The sequence below is a fragment of the Haematobia irritans genome, chromosome 5 (assembly GCF_050003625.1).
Source record: "Haematobia irritans isolate KBUSLIRL chromosome 5, ASM5000362v1, whole genome shotgun sequence".
Classification (NCBI taxonomy): domain Eukaryota; kingdom Metazoa; phylum Arthropoda; class Insecta; order Diptera; family Muscidae; genus Haematobia; species Haematobia irritans.
In genome coordinates, this window is record NC_134401.1 from 5,089,651 (window position 1) to 5,113,406 (window position 23,756).

Sequence of the window (23,756 nt, forward strand, 5' to 3'; positions counted from 1 at the left end):
GAATATATACAATTTGTATATGAATATTTTTCGAAATTCAATTAAAATATTAATTTGGAAAATTTTTTTCCCAATAAAAGAAACAATTTTATTGAATTTTTAAAGTAGCAAGAAATTCTTCTATATGTGGTGGTGATAAAAACACGGTAAATTCCACTTAAGCCTAGTTTTGGCACTATTTACAAATGTAAATATTTCGTAATGTAGAATAAAATCGGTGCCAGAATTAGGATTAATGTAGCCTTGAAATTTTAAATTTAACAAATTTAATTTAACAAATCATTCAAAATTTTATTTACGCCATAACGTGACGCCAGTATTCTATCCATAGTGTATATATTTCAAATTGAGTCATTTAAAATAAAGCCTATATAAATATCTATGCCAAAGTAATTATTTTATATTTTAATTATTTGATATTTTCATTGTCTATCTTTAGGGAAAATTTGGGCTGCAAAAACTTCAAATGGTATCTGGATAACGTATACCCTGAACTCTTCATACCAGGTGAATCGGTAGCCTATGGTGAGGTAAGTACTAAAGTATTCCATTACAACCACTCAAACACATAAAATAGCTGCCAAATGCTTTAACAAAGCTAACACAAGTGACCCTGACCCCCTTGCCACGGGATAAATCCCCTTTTAAAACTAACTACGAAAAAAAAAAATATTGGATAAAACAACACAAACCATCTCAAGGAAAAAGATTTCACATGAATTGGTTTGTAGCAGTATTTCACTCAACCCCCCTCCCCCAAAAAAAAAAAAATTAAAATGCTACTAATTAACTTGAACTAACAAAACCACAGCTAATTAAAATAACCCTTCAAAATTTTGAAATATTTACATTTTTTATACTCCTCCTCCCCTCGAAAAAAAAAACAAAAAATCACAGATAAGGAATTTAGGTGCTGGCGGTCGCACATGTTTGGATTCACCGGCACGCAAAAAGGATTTGAAAAAGCCTGTCGGCTTGTATCCTTGTCACAACCAAGGCGGAAATCAGGTTTGTTCTACACTAACACAAGCACACACACAAACAAGATATAGCACCGAAGCACTTACACAAAACTCAGCTGCTGCTAAATTTAATAGCAGCAAATCCCAGATACAAAAAAAAAAGAATGCGACCGCCACAAGCTCCGTTTAAAATGTTCTAACAAAACCAAAGATATGAAAAACTTTCACAAATATAACTTGAAACATTCTAAACAAATTCCACATATATGAAAAAAAAAAAACAAAAACAGCCAAATAACAATAACTAAGAAATAAATTAAAATTATTGTGGTTATGGGTTCCGTATGGTCTACTCCTATTCCAATGCCCTGTCCTGCCCTGCTCGCCTGAATGCATGCTATAAAGGCTTTTGTTTTGTCTTTTTTATTCAATTTATGAAGAGAGGTTTTAGGCGCCTTATTTTAGATTGTATTAAAAAGAACTTTAAAAGAAAAGAAATTTTTAAAGAAGAGAAGATTTTTTTTTGGTTTTTGCATTTTTTTCTAATATTATTTTTGATTTTCTGATTTCCTAGAATAATAAATAACGATGTTGAAAAAATATAATTTATTAAATTATAGAATTTATTTATTTCGTCTAGGGGAAATATTCCTTACAGAACTTGTTAAACACAATCATTTAAAATTGTGTTTAACAAGTTCTTAAATTGATCGTGTAATTATCAAATACGAATTCTGTAACTTAATAAATTAATGTTTTTTCATCATTATTAATTATTCTAGAAAATCAGAAATCCCAAATAATTAAAATTTAATATAAATAATAATTTAATAACTTAAAAAAATTTAATAAAAAAATTCCAATAGAAATGTTCTAGATTGGTATCAGGTATTCTCTTTAATCTTCATGTCCAATAAATATGAAAATTTTAATAAAATTTATTACAATCAAAAATAATTTCTTAAAATTTTTTTCTTAGAAATTTATATAGTTTATATATTTATAGTTTATATATTTATTTTTATAGTTTATATATTTAATTAAAAAAAAAAACTATGATGACTAAATTTGCAATAAACCAATTCTGCATTATTTTTCTATAGCTAGATGATTAAATTTAATTTTTATTTAAAAATATTTTTGTTGTAATTTTTTTAATTTATAAAAATTAAATTAAAATTTGAATTTATTTAAAAATTCCTTAGATTTTTTTGGTATATTTAAAGCGCCTAAGACCCCTCTGCCATTTGAATGATTATTTTTTTACTATTTAAGTCTTTATGAAAAACAAAACGTACCATTTGTCAACCAAACAATTACAGATTGCCAATATCGAAACCGATATGTGTCTCGATTCAGCCGCCAAACCGGACGACATGCAAGGTGCCGTTGATCCTTATAAATGTCACGGTCAGGGTGGAAATCAGGTACTTTTATTGTTTCTTTTCCGTTTTTTTCCATTTTGTTCTTTTCCTTGTTTTACCTTAAATATTTTATTTACTAATTTTTCAGTTTAACATTTTTTCTGCAAATATAATTTACACTTGGATGTTGGGCTTAACAGAATTTTCCACTTACAATTTTGTTTTATTATTTACTGCTTCATGCTTTGGTTAAGGTGTTTTTTGATATGGAGAAAAGAAGAAAAATAACATTTTTGTTTCATTATATATTCCAAAGAATGAAATACCCACCCACCAATAAACACCTAACGGCCCCATCACAATTTCACAAAAACAAAATATAGAATTGAAAAATAACTCACAACAAAACCTGAAATGAAGTTTTTGGTTCACCTTTACAGAATGGCTTTTGGTTTGTAATGAAAAGAAGAGCAAAATCTCAAGCATTTTTTTACAAAAATAAATCATGCCACGTGATAATCATAAATCATCCTCATCATATTTATATTATCCTTGATTTGAAGACAATATAGCTGGTCACAAACACTCATTTAAAACGTACGGAATATGCCGTATTTCAGGAAAGGAAAAAGAACAAAACCATAAATCATTTTATATTTTGTTGGTTTTCCCACAAACTAACACCATATTATTATTATTAAAGCATACTTTAAGGCATTTTATAAATCACAGGCTAGCACAATCATATAATATTGAATTTTACTTCCTTGAGGGCATTCTTGCTCTTTTGCTACGGAAGCAATTATAAATTGACATTTTATTCGATATGCTTGTTCACTGAAAATCTTTGTATACGATTTCTGCCTAAAGGCCAAAGTTAACGATGACTACAAAGAGCATGTCAGCAGTGGTAACATTTAATATGTATGCAGAAAGCCAGGCATATATTTGGGGGCGATATTAGAAATTCATGATTAGTGTAGTATAGTTTTGGATGGGTGACACTTGCTAGTGCTCTGGACTGAATAAAAACTAAAGGTGAGTATTAAGTTCGAGTTGAGCCGCTAAAATCAAAAGTAAATCTGTAAAAGCAGTATAACATTATAGCTTTTTTGGAAATTTTATAATAACTTGGTGGTGATGAACCAAAGTAACAAATGAAAGAGTCTATTTTCTTTCAAATGAATTATTAAAGATAAGTAACCGTGAAAAAATGGCTATTTTAGCGAGATAAGTCGAACTTAATACCCACCTTATCTCACATCTTTCTCACTTCCAAGAGGCTTTTAGTCCCTTAGTCCCTTTTTCTGTAATACAAACAATGTAGATGAAATTATTCGATTTTATAAATTTTTAAATTTTACTTTTCTCCTGGTTAGAGAATCGAACCGCTGACCATACAGTTTGTAAGCCAACACACTATACACTGGGCTATGTAGCTGTTATTGTAATCAACAGACCATTATCGTTATAGCCATCAACGCACAAGCAACGCAAACAGTCAAACAGTTATATTTATATAGCATAATTTTAGGCGCCCACAAGACGATGTAAAGAAACTTTATTTAACAGAAACATACATTTATTTGGACGGTGGAGCAACGGTTAGCATGCCCCTCTTCCATACAAAAGTCCGTGGGTTCAAACCCTGTTTCAACCGAACACCAGAAAGTTTTTTAACATATATTTTTACATCCACAGGAACAAATATCACCAAAATTTTTCCAATTAAAATTTTAATTGAATTTAAAAAAAAACGCAATTATATATTTAATTGGTTCAACATTTTGTTTTTTTTTTTTGAATGAAATAAAAATCTATCACAACAATTAATTGTATCAATAAGTTTTTCAATTGGAACAATTAATTTTTTAATTGACTTTGGTGGTTCATACTATCATTTCTGTGATTGAAGACATTTAAATTATAAATTAATTGGAACAATTAATTTCGTGATTGAAGACAAAAAATATTTTTTTTTCTGTGTATATTCTAAAAATGTTCGGAAGATTCCGAAAAGATTGGAGCAACATTTCATGCTACTATATTAAATTTTTACTATGAAACTTTAAAATGAGTCTTATTAAAGACTTAAAGTCAGAAAAGAAATGAAATGGACTGTGTTTTTGGATCAAAAATTAATTGTTTTATTGCAAAAAATGGTAAAAATTTTGCAATTTTCAAAGACATTCAAAAAGTTCTAACAAAGGAAACATGTCTTCGGTACACGTTCTCTAAACATTTTATTCTTTGCGTGTATTTGTATGTATATTGGTAAAAATCAAGATTTGTATGTTCACAATAAAATTTTGTGTCTCACGTTTTGTTTTTTATACCCTCCGTCATGGGATGGGTATATTAAGTTTGTCGTTCCGTTTGTAACACATCGAAATATTGCTCTAAGACCCCATAAAGTATATATCTAAGCATGTCCGTCCGTCTGTTGAAATCACACTAACTTCCGAACAAAACAAGCTATCGACTTGAAACTTGGCATAAGTTGTTGTTATTAATGTATGTCGGATGGTATTGCAAATGGGACATATCTGTCCATAATTATATATAGCCCCCATATAAACCGATCTACAGATTTGACCTCTGGATCCTCTTGGAGGAGCAAAATTTATCCGATTCAGTTGAAATTTGGTACGTAGTGTTAGTATATGGTATCTAAAAACCGTGCACAAATTGGTCCATATCGGTGCATAATTATATATAGCCCCCATATAAACCGATCTGCAGATTTGACCTCCGGAGCCTCTTGGAGGAGCAAACTTTATCCTATTCAGTTGAAATTTGGTACGTGGTGTTAGTATATGGTCTCTAACAATTATGTAAAAATTGGTCCATATCGGTCCATAATTATATATAGCCCCCATATGAACCGATCCCCAGATTTGATCTCCGGAGCCTCTTGGAGGAGCAAAATTCATCCGATCCGGTTGAAATTTGGTACGTGGTGTTAGTATATGGTATCTAAAAACCGTGCAAAAATTGGTCCATATCGGTCCATAGTTATATATAGCCCCCATATAAACCGATCTGCAGATTTGACCTCCGGAGCCTCTTGGAGGAGCAAAATTCATCCGATCCGGTTGAAATTTGGTACGTGGTGTTAGTATATGGTCTCTAAAAACCATGCAAAAATTGCTCCATATCGGTCCATAATTATATATAGCCCCCATATAAACCGATCCCCAGATTTGACCTCCGAAGCCTCTTGGAGGAGCAAAATTCATCCGATCCGGTTGAAATTTGGTACGTGGTGTTAGTATATGGTCTCTAACAATTATGCAAAAATAGGTCCATATCGGTCCTGAATTATATATAGCCCCCATATAAACCGATCCCCAGATTTGACCTCCGGAGCCTCTTGGAAGAGCAAAATTCATCCGATGTTCCTTGATGTTCCCCGATCCCCAGATTAGACCTCCGGAGGAGCAAACTACATCCGATTCGGTTGGTACATCGTGCTAGTATATGGCATCTAACAACCATGCCAAACTTGGTCCACAACCCAAGTAATTCGATTTAGAATGACAGTCTTTAGTAATAGTTTCTACGCAATCCATGGTGAAGGGTACATAAGATTCGGCCTGGCCGAACTTACGGCAGTATACACTTGTTTGTTTTCGGCCAGAACGTGTATATTTTCCGTGAACATTAATATACCGGTTTTCATATACTATCGATACATGGCCAACATTATGTTAGAAACTAAACTTTTTTTTGTTATCCCAAATTGTTTAGAATTTATGCTCTAAAAGAATTTTCTAAAAAATCAATTTATTCATATTATTGTTGACTATAAATTTTATTCCTAAAAAAACTACATTTGTATAAAAAAAGAACTGAATTTTCCCCTATCAAACTCAGATTGTGTTAAAGTACAAAATATGCAAATCGAACAATCAACATTGAATTGATGCAATCAGAATTTTATTTAGTTTTTTTTCCAAATATCGAATTGGAGAAATACAAAACTCCTAAATGAATGCATACCATAATCAAGTGTGATTTTTTTTATTTCGTATTAAGGCCAAAGCATGCAATTAGTGCATCCAAACGAATATATATAGACAATAACCCATAATCAGAAACCTTGATTGTTCAGCAAAAAGAGAACGAAATTTTTCATGGAAATTTTTTGGCAATGAGACAAAATGGAAATTTTCTATTAATACAAGCTTTTGTTTTCGTCGCACAAAAATTGTCCTCCTTTTTTGCATTTATCATCAATTGTTTCCTTTGCATATTCATTAACAATGAATTTCTTTTTTGCTCCGGCCATGGGAAGCTTCTCAGGTGTGTAATTAGCTACTGCAATAAATAAAAGCTTTGGCTATCAATTATAAAAGTCATTGTTCTCCAACTTACAAGTGTATAGCTGCCAGCATGGACCTTAATTAACATTTCTTAATTAAGCATTTGCATTAACAATAGCAATGAATGGATGGATGGAAGCATCTGTTGCTACACTAAAGCTTATTGCACCCATTCACCATCCAACAATGAGTACTCCAATGAGCTTGCAAGGATATTTTATGTACGAAACTTGAAGCTTTGCAAAAATTCTCTGAAAGGCCGCAGGCATTCGCCATGTTTTGTATGCTGTACATTTTGTCAGTGAGTTTGAAGTGACCTTTTTTGTTTCAGTGTTTGTGTATTGAGTTTTAAATTGGACTCGTGCCAATGTACAATGCAATGGCAAAGTGAAAGAAGATTAAAGGTTCATGTTTTGTTGATTAAAAATTTTCGAAAAACAAACTTGTATAGGATTAACATAGAAAATAATATAACGAAAGTTAACTTCTCCATGGATTGTCATGGTGTTATGTCAATTTAGAATGATGGCAAAACAGTGGACCCAAATTGGTGAAAGAATATAATACAACTTTCTGTGGAAAATATTTTAGAAATATTGTGTTGTGGGGTTTTTCCACAGAGATTACAATTATGATGAATATTATAGAATAGGGTACATTAGTATATGTTTCAAAAAAAATTTTAATTTTTTTGTTTTTTCTTTAATCAAATCTCTACTTAATTCTAAAAAATCACAAAGTAAAAACTTAACACATCAAAACACTTTGTTTCGACTTTCACTGTATATAGAAAAATATGCCGCGGTACCAAATATGCAGCGGAGAGTAGTGGAATAATTCAATATAATTTCTTTTCATCAATTATGGATACCGTAGTGATGATTGTTTCTGACAAGTTTTACTTATCTCAAAGACCGGTATGATGAACCTCTTGCGATAAGTCTCCTTACCATTAGCAATGTATTTCTATTTATGCTAAAGAATTTTTTTGGGTAGCGTTGAATTCCACAAGCTAATATGCACCTCTAATGAAATTTATTGCCCATAAAAAGTATTGTCGAAAATATATTTTGAGATGCTGACAACAGACACGAAGACAAAATGACAAGTGGACGAAACTGTGAAGCAAACTGCGTCAGTAGGTGGCATTCATGAGGAAAATTTCTCTAATATCATACAGTTTTTGTCGGTGCTTCTCTCAAATATCATACAGTTTGCGTAGGCGTCACCCAGTTCATTTCTCAGCCGGAAAATAGGATTTAGAACCTACTTTGTAATAACAAATATTCTTTTATATAAATCTTTTCATTCTATTAAATTTTATCATACAAAATAGTACAAAAAGACCATTGGGAGTAGAAAACGGATTTTTTTTGGGAGGCCCATACTAATAGAAAAAATTACGTTCCAAATTGGTGAACGAACGGTAACAAAATGAAATGGAAACGTTTACGAAAAATCAAAATGGAATGTTCACGGTTTTGTCCACGGGCATTCGATTTTATGAACCGCTTTCGTTTTTCTTTGGCCATGAAAAGCCTTAAAATATTCGTTAGAAAACTCCTTCGGCGGTTCAATGCGCTAAGGTCACTGTTAGAGCGTATGTTACGGTGCAGTTTTTTTTTTATAAATACGTAACCATTACGTTTTCAGATCATAAACGGTGGTTGTTGTTTTGACTGTTTCACTGCCATTTCTCCGTTTGACACCACACATGTGTTGATTCACTTTCATGAACGGATCGTTGTGAAATAAGCTCGTCGTTTATTTCTTTTATAGTTGAAAGCGCTAATTTGTAATTTTACCCATCATGGCTAAGACATTTTTCTATAATTGTGAACTCATTTCGTGAGGACTCGGACTTAAAGGTTGTCCCTTTCATAAGTATTCATTACTGATAAATTGTGAAATGATGGATATGGTTCGCCTTTACATTGATCCACCACCCAATGTTATTTCTTGTGTAATTAGAAGTAAAATTGCCATTCCTAAATACTCCTACTTTTATTTCTCGAGCATTTGGAAAACCATCACCGGTCTCCTAGTATTGGATTTCGAAATCTTATTTGCAGTTCGCAAACTGGTATGACAAAATTTTTACAACTTTATCAATTAAATTATTACTGATTTTCTACAATAGAATCTATTCCTTTATTTTTTCGCAACAACTTGTAAAAAAATTATTGGGGATTTTTGTGAGGAATTTTAATGTTAATTGTGGATTATTGGGGGCGAAAGCGTCCTAATTTGGGGACAAGAGCCAAAGAATACTGGCAATACTGAGAACTCTTGGTAACTTGACATACTTTTGTATTCACTTTAGCACTACAAGTATGTCTCTTCTCAGGGTAACAAGAAGAGTACTTCCAGAAATTCTCTTCTCAAGGTCTACTTGAGGCCTGATATTCCAAAACGTCATCATCCTATATCTTACCTATGTGATGTAACTGTATTTTCTATTATAATATTTTCCCAATCAAAAATATCTTTTGTATAATTACATCTTCATTCTAGCATAAGTTATAATTTTTTTATTTATATTTTTTTTATTTTCTTCACTCAATACAATCCCATTTAGACAGGTGACCAACTAACGATAATTAAAAAATTTTGGTAATAAAATTTCATAATACATAACAATAATATTTGCTGACGTTTAATTTTAAATTCATGATGGTTGGATGATGTATGATTAGATGGCAATAATAATCAATGCTGTTTATTTTTAACGGAGTTTGTGGCTATAATTATGTTTTCAACTATTTACTATATTTATTGTATTTGCTAAAATTTAATAGTTTATAAGTATTTATAACAGCTTTTTTTATAAAAATATATCACACATAGGAGAAATTACTTACATACAACAGCAAATGTTTATGGTGATCACAAAAATCAAAATTTATTTTTGAAAAATAATAAAACAAATTGCAAAACTATATAGGATAATATATTATACGATAAAGTATAAATATTTAAGACAACAAAGTTGTAGTTGTCACCATCTATAATAAAGCAAATTTCTATAGACACTAGAAAAATTATTATAAACCTGAAAAAACAATGGACAATTTTTATCTGAAATACCACAAATCATTTAAAGACATTCAATATGTAATTTAGATACTCTAAAAAAGCAAAAAAAAAACTATGGCATATAAGCCAATATCAGAACGACCAGGTAAGACTGACTATTAGTGTGAGGAAAGAATTGTGCGAACTGTGAATATATATCTTTGTATGTGAGGGAAATCTGAAGTCTACTGATGGAATAATATACGACTCACAAATCGCCAGAGGCCACACGGAAAGAAGAGTTTTCTTTTCTGAGGAACGAATTTCTAGACAAGCAAATTTTCTTTTGAGCCATTTTTTTAACAGCAAATAAACTAAGTTGAAAAAAATCATTGAATCGTTTATTATAATTTCGGGTCTTTTGCTCTTAAAAAAATACTTTATAAAGGGGAACTTCGTTAAAATTTCATTGCGGAGAAATGTATTTTTTTCTTAGGGGGGTACGGAGAAATTGTCTTTTGAGCTAAATTCTTTAACAGCAAATAAACTAGATAGGAAATAATTGTGGAATCGTTTACCATAATTTTGGAGTTTTTTTTCACTTAAAGGAAATTCAATATACACTCAAAAAAAAGTTTACTTGATCAATAAAAGTTTACTAGGATCAATAAAATTAAAATTGGGATTCAGATCTCATTTATCGAATTTTCATTTTCATGTATTAATATATTAATAAAGTGTATTAATAAAGCTATTCACATACAAACAAATGCCAGTTTAAAAATCCAAATTAAAGCGGATACCTCAAAGTGAAAATGTTTTCTTAATTCAAAAAAAAAAAAAACTTTAATCCAAGGATGCTAAATCCTTAAAATAAGTCTTAGCCTATATTTGAAGCTTTTTTATCTTAAAAGATTCAATATTTCAGTTAATTTAAGGGCGATTTCTTTACATCAAAAATGTGTTTCTTTATTTTAAAGAAAATTTGTCCATAGTTCAAAGACATGTGACTTTAGCGGAGGGACGCAAATTTATAAAATTTGTGTACTAAATTTAATGGAAAAAAATTTTGAACTAAAGATTATAAACTTTGTTTTAATTAAAATGTCAATATTTTGAAGAAATCTGTCCTTAATATTTTGTAAATTGCGTATCCTAAAATTTGGATTGCATAATCTTTAATATCACGTAAATATTTTTTTTTTCAGTGTAAGAAAGGGAAATTTCGTTTGCTTAAAATTTCGTTCCGGAGGAATGTATTTTTGTCTTTGGATGTGTACGAAGACATTTTTGAGTCAGTGTATATTTAAAAGAATAGTAAAGTTCATAGTACCTCAGTTATAGATCACAATATTTATTTTGCTTCAGTTTTGGTAGCAGTAACCTCGAAAACTAGTCCTTTTTTAGACGAGGTTTAACTTGCAACACTTTAAAGGTGGCACAAGAACGAAATAGGTTAGGTTAGATGGCAGCCCGATGTATCAGGCTCACTTAGACTATTCAGTCCATTGTGATGCCACATTGGTGAACTTCTCTCTTATCACTGAGAACGAAATAGGGATTTTAATTCTTCCGACTGCAAATATTTTGTTAAAAAAAAAACTTAAGTTAAGATTAAAACAAAATAAGGAGTGTCCTGTGACAAATTAACTCTAGAAGAAATTACTTTTTACATTTTTGTACCAATTTTTTGTCATACTGTGCCACTTTTTATTTGCATTTTATTTTTTTTTTTTTTGCTGAAGTATATTTTGCACATTTTGAACCCAAATTCCATTAAATGTTCGATGTCTTAAATAAATAATCTAGCTTACGAGTCCAATTTTATATTTGTGGGCAATTTAACCTCTTTTTAAGCAGACAATAGTACAGTCCTTCAGTAACGCCTAAAATTATGCTAAGAAAAAAAAGAAGAATTTTTATACATTACATAAACCGAGTTGATCTTCCGAATATTAAATTACAAGCAGTGTTTTCAATAAAATGGAAATAAAAACTGACTATTATATTAGCGAGGATCACAATAGAAATTCTTTTCAATGACTCAATTTATCAAGTTCCTTCTTGTCATTGAGCTTAACATAGAATCGGGCAGAACTCAGTGATAAGAGGGAAGTTCTCCGCTGTAGTATCACAATGGACTAACTAATCTAAGTGAGCCTGAAATATCGGACTGCCACTATACCTAACCTAACCTAAGTTCATTCTTTGTCCATATAGCTCGAATAATAATTAATTATAAAATTAAAATCATTTTTTTAGAAATTCTCAACCGAAACGATGGCTACATACTAAAAAAAATAATTCTTTCCTCCGAAACAAAATTTTAGTCCGTAGAAAATTTATATTCTTTTTATAGTTGTTCCCTTTAAGGAAAATAAATCTTTAGTTATGGTACCCGTTGCCAGGTTTGTGCTCAATGGACTTTGTTTTACCTGAAAGAAATAAGTTTAACAACAAAGGGAAACGTCGTTCCGAGAAAAGAAATTAATTTTTTTTGTGTCTAACTGTTGTCGATAAATTGGATAAAAGTAAAACAATATTATAACATAAATGCTAAAACAATTGTTAGTTGCACCAATCAAAATTACATAGAGTTAAAAAATTTTACCGATTAGAGTGATTTATGGCGATTAAAGCCACACTTACTTTTTAATAAACATTTTTTCATTTTGCATATACAAATTATTTGTTTGATTTTATAAACAAAATATTCGCTGCACCATAAAATATTTGCTGTTGTGAAATGTTTTTTTTAAAGAAAAATTAAATTGCTGAACTTTAAAATACAACTCACTCTCTGTATTCATACATATATGAGTTTATATTAACGACCATCTTTTTTGTCTTTTCTACATCTCTATTTTCGTGCTGTGAAAAATAATCAAAAAAAAAAAAAAACAACACAACTACCACACTGAAAATGCAACCTACCAAAATTGGCTTGCCTCATGCTCTCCACTTCAACTGTATCTAAAATATGACGACAACTATGTGGCATCTCCTGCTGGGAATACATTTACTTGTGTGCATCATCCTGTCTCACCTGGTCTGATATGGATATGGTGGCTGGGCTGATATAAAAATATAACAACGTCCACCGCCCGCACTTGGATCATCCTTTCGGTCGGGTGTAAAACATATTTTATATGCTTGGTTGCAAATGCACTTTTGCCACTACTCCCAAATTGCTTGTAGTACTGGATGCTGAGTAAAGCTGGTGAAATTCGCCGTGATGAGGCCTGCCTTGATTATGCAGGACATGATGTTATGCTTTATCCTTGCCATGGCTCCAAAGGAAATCAGGTAAGATATACAGTTTGCTTGTGCGATTAAATATTATTTCCTGCGTTAAGGGAAAATATAATGTCGACTTCATTCTTACTACGTTGCCACATTGCATCAGGACGTGGGCGTATTAATAACGCCAAGATAATTCATAATATGTGGGTAATCATAATATTTCTGGCCATTTTGTATATTCACCAAAGGAACGACGGTTTGCCTTGGTGTTGATAAAGTCCTTCTTACTTATATTTTCAGCTACATTAGCTTTAATAACGTTTCAATATGTTGACTCGTTAAAAATGTATGTATGATCTTTCTTCTTCAAGCTTGCAATTAAGAAGAAAAAGGGACATATGGAAAAAATTTATAAACCTCAATAATACTGTAAAGTCTTAACCAATTCCCGAGGAACTCGTGTTTAATACTGAGTTTTGTGATAACAAGAATTTTCACTACAAACTCTGTGTTTTCGCCTTCGTTCTGCTAAATTAAGAATATTTTCTTGGTTGTCAGAAACCTCTAAAATAGCAACATTGTTTAACCTTTCATTTCAAACTGAAGAAGTGCAACACAATGAGTAGGCATTCAAAAAATCAGCTGAATTTAGCAGTCAATACATTCCAAAATCTTATCACCTCTGTCGCGGTTTGTATGCTCAAAACAAAGCAGGTGATCCCCGATTAGTAAATGAGGACCTGTTTGGGATGGAATGGTTCTACTAAACTGTTCCGGGACAACGTATCCTTCGGAATGATTCTAAATGTCAATGTCGAATCTGTGTCAAAGTGACCTGTCCCCTTCCATACGTTTTGACCTGAACTGGGATTGATCCACAAAAACCAGAAACTTGCTCTGTACATATTCTGTGTTTGACCCATTTCCCGTAGGGTTTATAGAAAACCATATACTTCCACTTATACGTTTTTTTTTCTTATATGAGATATGATTATATACGTTACCTACTGTACCATCAATGTAAAGGGTCCTGGAAGAGAACATGAAACATGTCGGTGCTCTCAACGTCTCAGAATTACTTTTATATCATTTGAGAGGTAATTTAATATTGCCATTTCATAGAATATCCTTTTTTCTCTCATTATAACCATTCGTCCTTATAAGTTTATGATTCCCCGAATTATTGAAGTATACCCATAAAAATTCTAACTTCCTAAACCCTGTTGCTTTCATCATACATGCTTAAATATGTACATCTTTCAGTCTTTGTTAATTGTTTTCACTCTGACACTCCTATGAAAGCAAAATACATACATACATGACAATGAGAATGTGTGGTAAAAGGGAACAATGAGAAGAAAAATGCCACCATAACAAGGAAAACACGACAAACGGATGTATACTTTCGTCGGCACAGCATACAAAAGAGAACAATAAAAGAGAGAAAACAATAATTATAACTGATGAATAAATAGGAACTTCTTCATACCTTATGGTATTTATTTTCTCATTTTGTCATTTCGTGGTATTATACAGTACATCCTGAGGCTAATATTTACATTTTGTTGGGGGGTTGGGGGTAAATGATTACCTTGTAGTTGCATATTCTGAAATGTGCTGGTACCGTTATATCCCAACACTTAATCTTTTGTACAGCAAACCTTTTGTGGTTACATTCTTCAAAAGTAGTGGTTTATGTGATGGCAGGAAACAGGATACAAAGATGATCTACATTCGTATGTGGGAAGATGTAAGATATGCATAAACATGCAGTGGATTGTATTAACATTTTTTTACCTCGCAATGAGCTAATATTATTTGTATTTTAGTTGTAAGTATTTCCATGATTAAAAGAAGATGCATATGTTTTATCTAACGGTATGGTCACACTGGGCAGATATTTGTTAGAAACTAAACACAGAATTTGCCAAAATTCCATATTTTCTATGATGAAAAAAATGGAATTTATCTTATATCAGTATTGTTTTATTCTACACTTCTCTGATTGGTAAAGGACTAGGATTAGATACAACCTATAGAGAAGAATTGTTTAGAAATAATTCCTGAGGGGTTACGACAATGATCATATATGAGTTTGTGATTGAATCTATGATGATCTATGTATTAAATCACTATGCCGTGGTTATTTCGTAGGCTGAGATAGACCGGTAGTTGTCAAGGATTAGAGAAATTTAAGAACCCAAAAATTTTATTTCTATAGAAAATTTTGTTAAAATTTTATTTCTAGAGAAAACTTTGTCAAAATTTTATTTCTATAGAAAATGTTGGCAAAATTTTATTTCTATAGAATGTTTAGTCAAAATTTTATTTCTATAGAATATTTTGTGTAAATTTTATTTCTATAGAAAATTTTGTCAAAATTTTATTTCTATACCAAATTTGTTTCAAAATTTTATTTCTATAGAATATTTTGTCAAAATTTTATTTCTATGGAAAATTTTGTCAAAATTTTATTTCTATGGAAAATTTTTTCAAAATTTTATTTCTATAGAAAATTTTGTCAAAATTTTATTTCTATAGAAAATTTTGTCCAAATTTTATTTCCATAGAAAATGTTGGCAAAATTTTATTTCTATAGAAAATTTTGTCCAAAATGTTATTTCCATAGAAGATTTTGTCAAAATTTTATTTCTATAGAAAAAGTGGCAGTAATGCTGGTGACGTTTCTGAGGGTTTCAAAGCTTCTCCCAGTGGTTTCACTGCAATGTGGAACGGCGTTCGGACTCGGCTATAAAAAGGAGGTCCCTTGTCATTGAGCTTAACATGGAATCGGGCAGCACTCAGTGATAAGAGAGAAGTTCACCAATGTGGTATCACAATGGACTGAATAGTCTAAGTGAGCCTGATACATCGGGCTGCCACCTATCCTACCCAAAATTTTATTTCTATAGAAAATTTTTTCAAAATTTTATTTCTATAGAAAATTTTGTCCAAATTTTATTTCCATAGAAAATGTTGGCAAAATGTTATTTCTATAGAAAATTTTGTCCAAAATGTTATTTCCATAGAAAATTTTGTCAAAATTTTATTTCTATAGAAAAAGTGGGCAAAATTTTATTTCTGTAGTATATTTTGTCAAAATTTTATTCCTATAGACAATTTTACCATGCTACCCATTGCACCACGGGAGCCACCGTGGTGCAATGGTTAGCATGCCCGCCTTGCATACACAAGGTCGTGGGTTCGATTCCTGCTTCCACCGAACACCAAAAAGTTTTTCAGCGGTGGATTATCCCACCTCAGTAATGCTGGTGACATTTCTAAGGGTTTCAAAGCTTCTCCAAGTGGTTTCACTGCAATGTGGAACGCCGTTCAGACTCGGCTATAAAATGAAGGTCCCTTGTCATTGAGCTTAACATGGAATCGGGCAGCACTCAGTGATAAGAGAGAAGTTCACCAATGTGGTATCACAATGGACTGAATAGTCTAAGTGAGCCTGATACATCGGGCTGCCACCTAACCTACCCAAAATTTTATTACTATAGAAAATTTTGTCAAAATTTTATTTCTATAGAAAATTTTGTCAAAATTTTATTTCTATGGAAAATTTTGTCAAAATTTTATTTCTATGGAAAAATTTGTCAAAATTTTATTTCTATAGAAAATGTTGTTACATATTATTTCTATAGAAAATTTTATTTTTATAGAAAATTTTGTTAAAATGTTATTTCTATAGAAAATTTTTTCAAAATTTTATTTCTATAGAAAATGTTGGCAAAATTTTATTTCTATAGAAAATGTTGGCAAAATTTTATTTCTATATAAAATTTTGTCCAAAATTTTATTTATATAGAAAATTTTGTCTAAATTTTATTTCTATAGAAAATGTTGGCAAACTTTTATTTCTATAGAATGTTTAGTCAAAATGTTATTTCTATAGAATATTTTGTCTAAATTTTATTTCTATAGAAAATTTTGTCAAAATTTTATTTCTATAGAAAATTTTGTCTAAATTTTTATTTCTATAGAGAATTTTGTCAAAATTTTATTTCTATAGAAAATTTTGTCCAAATTTTATTTCTATAGAAAATGTTGGCAAAATTTTGTTTCTATAGAAAATTTTGTCCAAAATGTTATTTCGATAGAAAATTATGTCAAAATTTTATTTCTATAGAAAATTTTGTCCAAAATTTTATTTCTATGGAAAATTTTGTCTAAATTTTATTCCTATGGAAAATTTTGTCAAAATTTTATTTCTATAGAAAATGTTGTTACATATTATTTCTATAGAAAATTTTATTTTTATAGAAAATTTTGTTAAAATTTTATTTCTATAGAAAATTTTTTCAAAATTTTATTTCTATAGAAAATGTTGGCAAAATTTTATTTCTATATAAAATTTTGTCCAAAATTTTATTTCTATAGAAAATTTTGTCTAAATTTTATTTCTATGGAAAATTTTGTCAAAATTTTATTTCTATAGAAAATGTTGGCAAACTTTTATTTCTATAGAATGTTTAGTCAAAATTTTATTTCTATAGAATATTTTGTCTAAATTTTATTTCTATAGAAAATTTTGTCAACATTTTATTTCTATAGAAAATTTTGTCTAAATTTTTATTTCTATAGAAAATTTTGTCCAAAATTTTATTTCCATAGAAAATTATGTCAAAATTTTTTTCTAGTTATACATTTCTATAGAAAATTTTGTCTAAATTTTATTTCTATAGAAAATTTTATCAAAATTTTATTTCTATAGAAAATTTTGTCAAAATTTTATTTCTATAGAAAACTTTGTAAAAATTGTATTTCTATAGAAAATTATGTCAAAAATTTTATTTCTATAGAAAATTTTGTAAAAATTTTATTTTTAGGGGAAATTTTGTCAAAATGTTATTTCTATAGAAATTTTTGTCAAAATTTTATTTCTATAGACAATTTTACCCAAAATTTTATTTCTATAGAAAATTTTGACAAAATTTGATTTCCATAGAAAATGTAGTAAAAATTGTATTTCAATAGAAAATTTTGTCAAAATTTTATTTTTAGGGGAAATTTCTGAAGTGCCTCTTAATTAGAGAGGAATATTTTGTAAAATCTACCAAAATATCTAGAATTATACCAATCTACCAAACAGTAAATAATCTACCATTTTTGGCAGAATTCTACCAACGGTTGCAACCGTGGTAAGGAATCAAGCTGAGAGCCAATTCTGACAAATTCTGCCCATTTACCAAACAGGTTGCGCTTACATCCAAGTACAGCCATGATGTGAATGGGAATTATCTGCATAGTGACTACAAAACAATGTAATCAGATATCTAAATGACACTATCCAGTATTGAAACATGATATGTGTGTCACAGTAGAAGCATATAGTACTAGGCTCAGTGAGTACACGTTCGATATCGAGTTTACCCGCTAAAATCAAAAATAAATCTGTAAAAGCAGAATAACGTTGTATTTTTTTCTTTTTGAAAACTTTATTATAACTTGATGGGGAATGATTCAAAGCAACAATTGAACATTTTATTTTCTTTCAAATGATTTCTAAAAGAAAAGTAACCGTGAAAATTGGCTATTTTAGCGCGATAATGCCATCTTAATACTGGCTTTAAGTATCAAACCGCTGCTCCCGGGCTCCCAGATTTCAATTTTGATTATTTGAAATTTAAATCCACATTTCTTGAATGCGGGTTATCGAATTCGAATTCCGGCAGAAATAATAGTAAACAATTGTATTGGACATTTTCAATGAGCCTGTGTCATTTATGAGACAAGTTTGTAGTTCACGTTACCAATTTGGGGTCAATATACATTATAAGATTTTCCCTTTCCATGTCTCTAAAAATAGGATAACAATTTAAAGTTCAAACATTTTTCCTATATAAACACCACTTGATTATTTTTATGCCATATTTTTAACATTTTCTCTTCCGTTCCCTTGCAGTTCTGGACTTTCAATAACGAAACCAAACAAATTCGCCATGGCTCCTCGGACAAATGTCTGGCCATCAATGAGAAACGAGACAAAATTGTCATGGAGGAATGTAACGTGGGTCATCTGCGACAACATTGGCGTTTGGAAAATTATGATCCATCGAAGTTGTGAGGTTACTTTTTTGGGAATGGAACCCAATTTATACCAACCTCACTAACGTTGCATAACTATCGCCAATGGAAATAGCAAAAAATCAAAAGAAAATCGAAAAAGGGTCATCACCAGGAAAAAACACAAATACACAAAGTGCAATATTTTCAAAGGAATTTATAAAAACAAAAAACGAAAGAAAGTGTTGATGTACTTTTTTATACAAAACTAGCTGATAACTGATAAATGAGAGATGAAAAAGAGACATTTTAAAAATGACTGTTGTAGAAAAACATACAAAACTATATAACAATATATATATATATTTAAAAAATAAGTAGTAATGATAGATTTTCATTTTAGAAGAATTTTTGTTTGTTTTTATTTTCGTTGTTTTTTTGTTTCGCTATTTTAAAAAATTTCCATATAATGAACACCAAGCAACAGAAAATTCTGAAAGTATTAAATTGTTAACGCTACAAAAACAAAAAAATACAAGATTTTACGAAAAACTTGAAGTGTGAAAAAAAAATTTTTTGATAGTATTTGAGATTATTCCCCAATAAAAGAAATTATTATATAATGAAATTAAAATAAATGAATTCTTTAACATATATATATTTAAAATATGCTGTTGTTAACTTGGAATATGAAAAAGTGTTCTTCATATGTATGAACATGTTCTTAAATATATCAATATATTCATATTTAGATTGATACAGTTTTTTTCTAGAATAAACAGATAATATAATTCAAGTATGTCTTAGCAAAAACAGAATCTAAATGAAATCTTCATAAGATATATGAATATGTTCTTAAATATATGAATATGCCTTGTGTGTAAGTTTTATATAAAAATGAAAACATCGAAATTATTATATCCGTATAAATACGAAATACGAAAATGTTCCAAATTTAAAGAACCAGTAGGGAGATACTCTACTTCGATCTCTGGGTTTCTAATGATAAACTGAAAATGTCAATGTCCGCTTTCTCATCCTCCTATTAATACTTAACGGGAGAATGAAACGCCGTTTAGTAAAATGTTTGTATGCGATCATATGTTTTACAGAAAAGACCGATAATAACAAGTTATTAAGAAATTATTTCCTTTTGTAAAAGACATTCACAATAAACAGCTACTGTGAATTGATAAAAAATGCAACTTATTTATTGTAAATTAAGTTGGCAAAAGGGATCAGACTTGGACTGAAGTGCCGATTCGGATCAATCAGCCGCTCAAATCGCTTTTATTACGAGGATTTTCCATTGTACCCAGCGCAAAAAAGCCCTATTATCATTTGCTTCAATGCAAATTGAAAATTATGTGTGGAGATATCCCATTTAAATATTTATTTATATAGTGTTGCTTGGTGTATAATTATATTATGTATTTAGTTCAATTATTTAAATTGTTTATTTAATGCATGCAGAAAAATTACAAATTCTTTCTTTTCGAGACAAAATATTAGTAAGAAGCAAATATTTATTGTCAGTTCCATGTATGCACAAATGCATGTTATTAAAATTATTATAACGAAAAAGTTTCATTGATATCGTGAATAGTTTCGTTATTTAAAAGAAAAATTCAGGTCAATAAGATGAAATTACCTTATATTTACAAGATAGTTTCATTCTCCTATATTCGGATATCCACTTCAATTCCATTTTCACGACAAACCTACGAAAGGGAACATTTTTGATGAATTGTGCAACCGAGCTGGTTGTAGAAAAAATTAAAAAAATAACATGGAACTCAGGACACTAATTCCATGTTATTTTTTGAATTTTTTCTACAACCAGCTCGGTTGCACAATTCATCAAAAACATCCCTTGGGTGGAAATCAAAATAGGCAGAACCAAAAGCATTTTATAAACTCAATATATTTAACATATTCAAAAAAAATCACTTATAAAAATATTTTTCAATTTTTTTAAATGAGTAATGTTTTTTAAACGGAAATTTATCCATCACGGGCATAATTCAACTTTCACCATGGTTTAGGCTAGTGAAATAATTTCACCAAAAATTCCGTTGAATATGGAGTGTAACATAAAACACCAAGATTGTGAAATTGATTGATATTCACCTGCACAGAAGAAAATAATTTTTAGATTCAACCGCAAAATTAATTGATCCAATTAATTCTTAATTGAAATGTCTTCACAATCACAAAAATGATAGTTTAAGCCGATAGCTACAGTTGATAGTGCTTAACAGCATGTTTCTATATGTCGACCGAGCTCTATTGATCGACTGAAAAGCCCAGAAACAGCTGATTTTTGGTTGTAAATTCAACTGTTTGTTTCCATTTCAATCGATCGACAGAGCTCGATCGACATACAGAAACATGCTGTAAGTCTACTTTTTAGTTATTGTAATTTTAATTATAATAAATATCCCAGCAAAAAAAAATTGGAAGTTCTTCCAAAGGCACAACTTTAAAAGCACTTCCAGAAGATGCACTCCCAATGATGTTCTTTATTTTAACTATGTACTCCCAATGATGTTCTTTATTTTAACTACCAAGGAAGTTTTTTTAATTCAATTTTTTATAACTTGGTTTTTTCATACTTTTAATGGATAATTTTAACTTTTTTTTTTGTTTCAAATAGGTTAAAAACAGATTAAGAATTCATAAAATGGTACAAATCATTTAAACTTTGTCGACAAAAATGCTAAATCCAATGTGAAAAAATTGTGAATTTTTGAAAATATTTGAGGTCAAACGTTTCCGACAAGCCTTAGAATCCATTAAAAATTATAAAAAAAAATTTATTTGACAAAATATCACCGAATTTTTTAATTTACATCCAAAACATTGAATTCGGATCACACCTAAAGAAGTGATGCAAATTCAGTGCAACGGCTGTTGAAATGGAGGACTTCCGTCCTATGACAAGCCTATGTTAAATTCATCGCTTCTGCGTCAATTTTGCACCACTTCCGGATCCAAAAGGATCCTTTTTTGGCGACGCTTTTTTTTTTGCTGGGTATGCAAATAAATAAATAAAATAGATAGCAACAATCTCAAAAATCAATTAAACAATTAATTGATCCAACTAAAAAAATTAATTGATACTATCAATTTTTGTAATTGCTCTTTATTTCTATTAAAAATCAATTAAATTTTTAATTTAATATTATTCAATATTCCAATAAAATTTCAATTGGAAATATTTTGGTGATATTTTTTTTCTGTGTGGTATTGGATATGACAACATGGGAAATTGGCTCCATTTTAATAACAAGTTTTGTGAATTTCTCAAAAAAAAAATTTTTCTATGAGTGTAAGGACAAATAAATGAGTAGGAAATTAATGAACTATCCTCATTTTTTTATTTTGTGTTCATTTTTTTTTTTTGTTTATTTTCCAAAAAAACACAAAATGTTAGTTTTAAGAAGAAATTCTTTGCCAAACTTATTTCATTCAATATATTTCTTTAAATTTGTTTTTATGTGTATAGTTACTAAGAGAATTTAATATATTTTATACAATTTATAAATATAGCAAAAATACAATACCTTTTGTAAATATAAATAAAATTTCCTATTTTTGTATATAATAGAGAAACAAAACCAAATTGGTTAAAAAAAAATCCAAATACATTTTTTGTTTATCCTATTGTTTAATTCAATAAACAAATGTAAATATAAATTTAGAATTTATATAAAAATAATTAAGAAATTAGAATTAAAACAAACTTTTTAATTATAAGAGGTTAGTGATATCCTATAAGCATTCCGGCAATGTTAAAAAATTATGTAACAAAAAAAGACCCCATAGAATTTAAAAGTTATGAAAAAGCAAAAAGTAAAATCAATAATTTTTTTTTCTAACAATATAGTAGAAAATAAATCTAAAAACTGAAGTAGAACAAGAAAACATTACAAGCACAAAATCTTGCCAAAAGAAACCATTTTTATCCTAAAAGAAGACATAGAACTTCTATTTAAAAGCAAACGATAACGGACAAAATGATGCAGAAAAAAATTAACATAACATATCAATTAAATTCAACTCCAAACTCCCATAAGCCAAACCCCCCATATACCATTCCATAATCATAAAAAAACCAGAGTCATAAATTATTAAGGATTATCACTTTAGCCAAGGCTTTGTTTAATTACGTTTTTTTTTGTTTTTATTTAGTTGGATGCTCAATTAGTGACTCATTATGCCCCTTCTGCTATAGCCTGCCATTTAATTTTTTTCTTTCTTTCTTTTTTATAGTAATTTTCCATTCTCTCCTTTTTTTGTTTTGTTTATTTTTTTTTTAAACATTCCATAGCAAATTTGTTTGTTAAATATTTATACATAATTATTAAAACCAATAAGAGACCACAATAAAGAGACACATTTACATTTACATATGCATCCATACACACACATACATATTTTTAAATACGAATATAAACATAAACATATACAAAAAAATCCAACTAGGCAAAGCGCTTTCAACAGTTATGCATTTAATTTTAATTTTAAATTAGTAAAAAAATAAAATCAACAAAAAAATCCTATGTAGCTTTAAATTACATATCCTGATTAAAAATCGCTTATAAAATTTCAAAATTGTTTTTGTTTTATACTTTATGCAAAATGGGGGATTTGGAAATACCTATGAAAGGATATTGCATTTATAATGAGTACTTAATTCACATTGGCGATGACATGGTATTGTCATTACCATTGCATTATGGATTGATTAAATATTAATTATATATAGAAGTGATGAAAAAGCAAAATCTGTAAAGGTTAGTTGGATTAAAGGACGATAAGGTGTACCAGAA

General features: G+C 29.5%; 1 protein-coding gene across 3 annotated transcripts in view; it reads left to right on the forward strand.

Moving 5' to 3' along the window:
• Window positions 1-23,538, forward strand: part of Pgant9 (polypeptide N-acetylgalactosaminyltransferase 9) — a 270,158-nt gene extending 246,620 nt beyond the window's left edge. For 2 of the 3 annotated variants that reach the window (XM_075312576.1, XM_075312577.1), the window contains 4 exons: window positions 440-530; window positions 898-1,008; window positions 12,865-12,972; window positions 18,821-23,538. In XM_075312576.1, the coding sequence (XP_075168691.1) occupies window positions 440-530; window positions 898-1,008; window positions 12,865-12,972; window positions 18,821-18,982 (472 nt within the window). In that variant the 3' untranslated portion in view covers window positions 18,983-23,538. Of the gene's footprint in view, window positions 1-439; window positions 531-897; window positions 1,009-2,284; window positions 2,390-12,864; window positions 12,973-18,820 lie in introns of all 3 variants that reach the window. The other variant, XM_075312578.1, reaches the window with a different exon arrangement.
• Window positions 23,539-23,756: the final 218 nt, after the last annotated feature.